Raw genomic sequence first — 7,856 nt, 5'->3', positions numbered from 1 at the left:
AGCCTTCTCTTCTCCAGGCTGCACACCCCCAACTCTCTCAGCCTGTCCTCGCATGGGAGCTGCTCCAGCCTCGGACCATCTCCCTGTCCCTCCTCCGGCCCCGCTCCAGCAGCTCCGTGTCTGTCCTGTGCTGAGGACCCCAGACCTGGGTGCAGCCCTGCAGGGGGGTCTCAGGACCCCGTCATTATTCACAGACATGACACCATGTGCAAATAGAGAGACCCCTCCCTGCACAGACGGCGTGGAGCGTCCCGCAGCACCCGGCTGAAGCTGCTGCAGCAGCTGCGAGAGCCCTCTGCTCCCACTCACGTTGCACCGCCAGCGAGGCAGAGCCGGGATGACCCTGGGGGACAGGGAGCAGCTGGCAGGTGCCAGCTCGCTGGGATAAAACAGGGCTGGGTGACAGTGGGGAGGAGCATTTGGCGTCTTGCTAAGAGGTGAACACACTGTGAGGTGTCCAGGACAGAGAATAAAGCCATCTGCAAAGGTCTGGTTTTGGCAGCAGCAGCCAGGATTCATGACCAGAGGACATAGCCCCTCTGCGAGCTGTGCCCGTCTGCAGCTCCCGAGGGCTCTCCGGTACTCGTGCTGCTCCGCCAGCCCTGACCCCGCTGGAGCGGGAAGCCAACGGGAGCCTGAGGCTCTCCCCTTGGTGACAACCATCTGCTCAGCATGTGGCAATGCTGTACAGCCTCTGCTTTGTTCTACTCACGGGAAAAATGAACTGCACGGAGTTTGGGGGGACAAAGAGACTGGCCCCGAAGGCGGTGAGGTGCTGGGTTAAGCACACAGCCTGGTCTGGTCTGGTCTCCTCCAGCGGGATGATGCCTTCTGTCTTCCACCGCTTCTCCTGCTCGCTGAAGTACTGGCACAGGGAGGTGTACAGCCCCAGTGTCACCTCCACCGGCGACCAGCTGAAATGGTTCGTGATGTTGAAGTAGTATTTCTGGATGGTGTCATCCGTCCTGGAGAAGGGAAAGACAGCAAGGAGACACTATGAACCCACGGGCTGAAGGGACACAACCTGTTCTGATGGACGTGTGTCCCTGGAAAGCACCGTGCTGCAGGGACAGGTGAGGAGCCAGTGACCGTGGCGTCACTTCCACCGCCCTTTGGCTGCGCAGAAACTCCGGGGTTCCACAGGCCACTTTAATTCTTTATCTTTGTACTATTTCAGCACCTGGAGCACTGTGTCAGCACATCCTCTGTGCCAGCAGCCCTGCGCAGCTCTCCCACCTGCCCTTCCCCGCATCCCACTGACCCACGCGACACTTCCATGGCAACTCTTTTATTCTTGTCTGGGAGCAGATTTGCTCGTTAGGACAATGAATCCCTCTTTGAGCATCCTGTTACCAAGAGCCATGGAAGCTGGGTCAATGTACACAACAGTGGCTCCACTCTCGCCCCACCTATTCCCCAGCCGCCTGTCTTTTCTTCTCGGATAGCGCCTCGGAACGGCTCATAAATAACACGAGGCATGAACACACCCGCTCCCGGGCAAGGCAGCAGGTCAGCAACTGAAGTTACACGAACGACTGCTCTGATACAAAGAAGGGAGCTTTGCTGCAAAACCCAACAGCCCAACGGCAGTGTTTCACGAGCCCCGGCACACTCCGAGCAGCAGGCAGGCAGGGTGGATGGGAACCCAGGAGGGAACCAGTGCTCTCCTCCGGTCACGCGCTGGGAAGATGAGCTCTAGAGGACAGGGGTGCTTTCCCGAAGGTTGCACCACAGATCAGGAACCAGGCAAACACGGGTGGTGCTTTGCTCCGGGAAATGGTTTCAGGAGCTGCATGAAGCAAGCCCTGAGTCTGCAACGGTCAGTGTGAGTCCCCTGGGGAATGGTCCTGGCAAAGATGGGCAGCTCTGGGATGGGGAGAGCCCAGGGGATGAAAGCCTGGACAGGCTGCAGTCAGACTGCAGCAGGTCTCAGTGAGCAGAGAAAAGGGCACCAAGGGGAGACTCATCAGTAGGAGAGGCCCTGGTGACGGTCACGATGCTCATAGGAAATGTGATTTACAACTCCAAGAAGGGGAACCCTCCCTCAGCTGGATCAGAATGGCAAATCACGGAGCACTGAGCTGCCTTTGCACCCGCAGCAGCAGATGTCTGGGAAGCAGGGAGTGCCAGGGTGGGAGAGGTGCCAGTGCTGGGGTGCCGGAGTGGCAGCTTGCAGCCCCCTGCCCCGGAGAGCTGCCCCCTCCGAGGACGGAGGAGCACCGTGGGTCGCTACAGCAGCACCAGCCCTGCACGAGCCACAGCGAGGCCCTGAGCATCCCTCCCGTGCATCCTCGGGACAGCCTGGGGGTGACAGGGATGGCAGGGAGGCTTCTCTTACCTGGGTGAGGTGAAGAAGGTGTAGAGCTTGTGGTCGCTTCCAGCCAGGGCATCCAGGCCAATTCTCTTCGAGGCACTGCAGTTGTGCTCGTTGGGCTCTGGTTCGTGATGGAGATAAGCCATGATGAACGGCTCGGGCTCGCTCGCCATGTAGCGATCTGCACGGGGAGGGGGAGAAAAAACAGAAAGTACTTTATAAACACCAGGGAGAGCTTGACCACAAGCCTGCTGCCAGCAGTGGGTGTTCAGGGAGGACTATCAGCAACACAGAAAGTCAGGAGAGATGCAGTCTCTCCCAGCCTGCAGTTCAGAGGATCCCCAAGCAACAGACTCTGGATGCCACGGTACGTGATCAGGAGAGGGACGGACCAACTCCTGTTGCTACTGTGGCTCAACAGAAGGGCTGGGAAAAGCCAAAGGCTTCTCAGTGCCGGCATCCACAAGCAAGGATTACCCTGGGGACTGGATAATGCCCGTGACAGCCAGAACCTCAACCATGCAGTGTGGAACTTGATGGCTACCTCCGCCATCCCCTCCCACAGCAGTTATCTCCTGCCACAGCTCTCCTCTGCTGCACCACCCAGCCCTCCTCTCCCCCAGGGAGAAACAGCAAAGAGCATAAAGAGTTGCATCTGTCTGCGCTACCGTTCAGGACTCTGTAAGTGAGCTGGAAGTGCAGCCCTGCTTCTCTGTTGTTGCTCTCCATAGTCACAATCAGGTTCACAGATGTTCTTGGCTCGATGACTTCGGTGCCAGCAGAGAGGTTGTCGGCATCGGTGTTGTTTGACACCATGACGGTGATGGCTTTCTCCGAGTCCAGGCTCCCAATGGGGATCTGCACCCCATTGTGCGTCTGGAACTCCATGGAGGCGACCTTGGTGGAAACGGTGTAGTTGCTGATGTAACCAAAAGGGAAAGGATTGGAGTCCACTTGGAACATGACTTGAATGACATCCGTCAGGTTGGAAAGGGTGGTGTTGAATGCCTGGGGGATGGAGAACTGGCAGTTGGGTGTGTTTTCGTAGCAAAGCAAGTTAAAGGGATCCGACCGCTTGCCCGTGGCCTTGATTTCTCCTCCCACCAGCTCAAGGGGCTCTTCATTCAGCACCCGAGACTTCATGAGGATGCGCATCAGGCTGGAAGACAGGTTGTAGGCTTTGGGAGCTAGCAGCAGATTGTGGGAGTCAGAAAGCAGTTCCTGGGGCTTGGATTCTTGTGAAACCGTATTGACAAGGTGAATGAGGTCACCTGACAGGAGAGAAACAAAGGCACAAACAGAGGAAGCGGTGAATAGACTCAGGAACTGCTCCAGTCTAGAGAACGTCTGACACCTTCCCACAACAACCAGACAAGTCTTTCCTTCCTGTCTTCTCACTGTAACTCTACGCTGTGCACATGACTCTCAACACTGGAAGTGTTCAGTAGCCCACGGCTAAAAATAGAGCTGTCAGCAATTCCTGCAGGCTCTCGGCTAATCTACAAGGTTTGGTGGTGAATACTTAACGACAAGAGGCTTTATCTGCCTCCTGCGAAGTGACTACAACGGCAGATTGGGAAACACGGAAAGAATGGATGAAGCAAACATCTGTTGCTGAGTTTTTGCACTGTGAAGTGCAGAACACTCAAAAAAAACACATAAAAAGGAGCGCAAAGAAGGTGCCTCTGCTTCCTCCAGGGCAGCCGGGTGGGAATTTCCGCACAGTGTTGATGGATGCCCCAGTGAAGTCTGGCAGCCTCCCCAGATTGCAACCAGGAGGGCCAGCATCTGGAAGCCATAGCTGTTACTCACTGTTTACTAAAAAGACAATTCCCTAAAGTATTAGTGAGTTTATTAACAACTGTCATATTTAAATGTCCACAGAGACAGCTGCCCAAGCCAGGACAACCCTGGGAAAAGTGCAGGGGGAAGAAAATACTTGGGTGCCACACTCTAAATGGTAGCTGCAATCTCCCTAATGGCTTGAAAATGCTTGAAGAGCCTCGTGGTACAGGAGAGAGCCTCCAAAGCTTCCCTCAGCCTGCTTCTGCCAGCACCCTGCGCAGGGAGACCTCAGCAGTGCCCGGTCAAACGTCACCCGTTCCCGCAGGGACACAACTGACCTGTGATGTTGAGGATGTTGTCGGCGATACCAGTGGGTGTCACAGTGCCCTGGGTCGTTTCCCCTTGCAGAATGTTCATCATGGTCTCCAGTTTGTTCAAGGTCCTGGTCAGGCACGACTTGCACACCAGCTCCTTGCTCACCACCTGAAAAGGGAAACGCGGTTTGGCTCAGTAGGAACAGCCGAGGGGAGGATGACGGTGGCTGTAGGCGAGCTCAGCTGGCTCCGTCCTGCAAAGACACATTTGTTCGAACACCAGTGGCACTCTGAACGTCACCCCTGCGCTGTCCAGCCCCAGGGAGGTGACTGCAGAGACCACGGCTGCTCTGCTCTCACCGAGAGATGACAAGAAGATGTTGGTGTCTCCAAGACTTTTCCACCCACCTCCCCTCGCGTTACAACCTGCCAGCAGCCAGGCAGGCACACCGGGAGTCTGATGGGAGGATGCATTAGGGTTGGAAAGAGAATAAAGGGCAGCGTATTCATGTTCCCTGGAGTTCACGGACCAAGCACGTCTCCTGCTGTTGCATCTCATGAGCTCCTCTTTGGGGTCACACACTACTCCTACAGAGACCAACACGAAGGACCTGGACAGGATTCCTCCATCCACTGCGCTATCTTGAACAGAAGCAAGGTTTAGCCCTAACTGAATCCATTTCAGTGTCCAAATACGCCTGAAAGCTGTGGGAGGGATCCTGCCACTCAGGCATGATGGATGTCCCTCCCTCTGCTCCCAGATGTGTCCAAGAAACAGAATGTTCTAGCCACGGCCTGGAGCTCACCGCGCTCTCGAGGGCTGGATGGGAGGAACTGCGGCAACACATGGAAGCTGTTACCACAACCCCGCTCCTAGCTCTTATTCATCTTTTTTTTTTTTTCTTTTAATCATCATAGGATTCAGACGTGATTCACCATATGTTTTGGTGAAGAATCAAAACAGCATCTGCAGGTCTAGAATTCCCCCTTTTCTGCTTTTATTTGGAAGCGATGAGAAGTGAGGACGTCCTATGGAAACCGCAGTCCCCCAGGCACAGGCAGGTACCAGGGAGGTGGGGAAGAAACAGGGCTGCGGGGAGGAACCACCCACGGGGAGCTACTGCTTAGGAAGGAGAATCGACTAAAAGACTACCGCGGTTCTTCTCTTCCCCTCCAGGAGAAATTAATTCTGAATTTTCCTCTCTTCTGTAGGTAAAATCAAAAAAGTATCAGCACTGACTGACACTTCAACAGGAAAGGGGATGTGTGAACTCTGCGCTAGTCTCAACCACTTGGGAAATTCTAGATTACTGTTTTTCTAAGCTTCGCATTCCAATCCAGAGCACAAACTAATCCTGGACCATCAGCTTTCCCTGTGGAACAAAAATTCTATTTCTAGACCTAAGCTTCCACAGCGAGATCAAGTCGCAAGGCAAGAGCACGTGGGAGAGGCAGGAAGAAACCGATCCGGCATCGGAATGGGATGTGCCGAATCCCAAATCCCTCAACAGACATGAACAGAAAGAAGTGATTTTCGAGGTTTACAGATTCTGAAGCAGAGAAAGGGGCAGCAGAATACTCTCTGGGTGGGATTCAGTAGTCTGTCCATGATTTCGAGGACAGCCTGCTCCCACTGGGCGAGGCTGCTGACCGGGCTAGGGAGGCGATGAGCCACCAAGGCCAGGGTACCCAACTCCAGTCCCGAAAACAAAAAATTTGGGAGGGCAGGGAGGAAGAGCATGCCAGAGCAGCCTGGCTGAGCACCAAACCCCAAGCACATTATATAACTGGGCTCTCTTCCCTCTGCCCATCTGACAAAACACAGAAAGCCACTCCTAAATCCACCAGGCAGCAGCCCCAACGCTCGGGAGCTGAAACTGGGAGCTGGCTGGGGAACACAGCGCTTCCAGTCCGCAGTGAAGCAGAGCAGTGTTTCTCATCTTGTATGGCAGAAATGGGTCTGGAAGGAACGCCAGTCCTTGGCGCTGTCCCCTGGCTCAAGGCAGGTCTGGCTCTACTTGTGTCACTCCCGATGGAGTCCAGCCTGTCCTCGGAGATTCTGCGACTCCCCGGCAATTTATTTCAGCCCTTCTCCAGCCTGTCAAGACCTGTCCTGCACCTTCCATCTGCAAGCAAAGGAACGTACTCGTTCGCAAGCTGCCACACCAGGGCTGGTACCAGAGAAGAAGCACCGACGAATACATCACCTTCTCCACACCCGCTGCATCGGTGGCACAGCAAGGGGCAGAGCTGACAACGCTCAGGACACCGTCACAGAAACCCTAAAGATGTCAACAAGTGATACCTGTCCAACCTGCACGGTATGTGCGGGGGAGACAGAAGGGGCAAGAGAGAGAAAGAGAGGGACAGGGAAGCAGAACAAGACTGAAGAGCATCCAGGCTGCACCTGGAAGAGCAGGAGGCTGGAGGTGGCGATGGGAACGTACCGTGCACTGCGCCAAGGCAGCGGAGATCTGCTGGATGTCATCAACCGTGTTCACGTTCAGCGAGTTCAGGGTTTCGGTGATATTGTTGCGAGTCCAGGTCCGGAGTTCAAATTCATTCCCAGTCTCAGGTTCCAGAAGCATGGACCGCTCGTACTGGGGGGATGAAATGAGGTAGAGTGAGGAAACGTATCGGGTTGTTCCAGGATGAGGAGCTGTGCTGAAGTCACCTCCTCCCTGCCCTCTGCATCTCCCTGCCTGTGCTCTTCCCAGAGGGTGATCTCATCAGCTCGTTTTTCAGCAGAACTTCCTCAATTTCACTTGTGTGCTCAAAGCAATTATCTTTACAGCCTTGCACCTGACAGCTGAGCAGTGCACCGGTGTGAGGTCCTTACCCAGCCCAGCACCATGCCTGCGCTCAGGGGTTCCCCTCTGCCTGGCTCCCAGGCACGCAGCAGGGAGGAGGGCAGGAGTGCAGAGCGAAATTCCTGCCCTGCCTACAGAGATGCACGAGGAGGGACTGGGCCCTGCCTTAGGCAGGCATGAGAGTGAACACTGCGCAGAGGATGATGCTCCTGCACTGTGGATTAAGAGCCCTGCACTAGCTCAGCAGTCAGACCAAGGAGGTCTCCTCCGCACCCAGAGCATCACCCCAGCAGCCACAGGATGCTCCCAGCCCTGCTGGGATGTCGGGTGGCTGGCTCCAGGGAAGCAGGAAGGAGCTGGGGGAACCTGGGCTGAGTTCTGTTTCTAAATTCAGCATTGAGACTTGAGGTTGGCAGTAAAGGGGAAAAACTATCTGAATACGAGAGCAAAAAAGCAGGCTGGATGGGAGACACCCAGGCCACTGCCTTCTCTGGGACCTCTGCTTTATTCTGCAGCCCCTCTGCTTCCCTGGTCACTGTGTGTTGGGAGCTTGTTACTCTTTTTTATGCATGAAGATAGCTCCAGCCCAGCTCCCAGCATGCACGTACATGAAAAACTGCAGCATTAGTCATT

General features: G+C 55.2%; 1 protein-coding gene across 1 annotated transcript in view; it reads right to left on the bottom strand.

Annotated features, from left to right (window-relative positions):
* PKD1 (polycystic kidney disease 1 (autosomal dominant)) overlaps window positions 1-7,856 on the bottom strand; it is a gene marked incomplete at both ends in the record, with an annotated part of 46,458 nt that overhangs the window by 10,297 nt on the left and 28,305 nt on the right. The window contains 5 exon segments of the mRNA XM_010077816.1: window positions 713-965; window positions 2,339-2,495; window positions 2,983-3,585; window positions 4,438-4,582; window positions 6,861-7,013. Of these exon segments, the coding sequence (XP_010076118.1) occupies window positions 713-965; window positions 2,339-2,495; window positions 2,983-3,585; window positions 4,438-4,582; window positions 6,861-7,013 (1,311 nt within the window).

The sequence above is a fragment of the Pterocles gutturalis genome, unplaced genomic scaffold (genome assembly GCF_000699245.1).
Source record: "Pterocles gutturalis isolate BGI_N339 unplaced genomic scaffold, ASM69924v1 scaffold11858, whole genome shotgun sequence".
In the NCBI taxonomy this organism is placed as follows: Eukaryota; Metazoa; Chordata; class Aves; order Pterocliformes; family Pteroclidae; genus Pterocles; species Pterocles gutturalis.
This window is presented reverse-complemented; position numbering and strand designations above follow the sequence as displayed.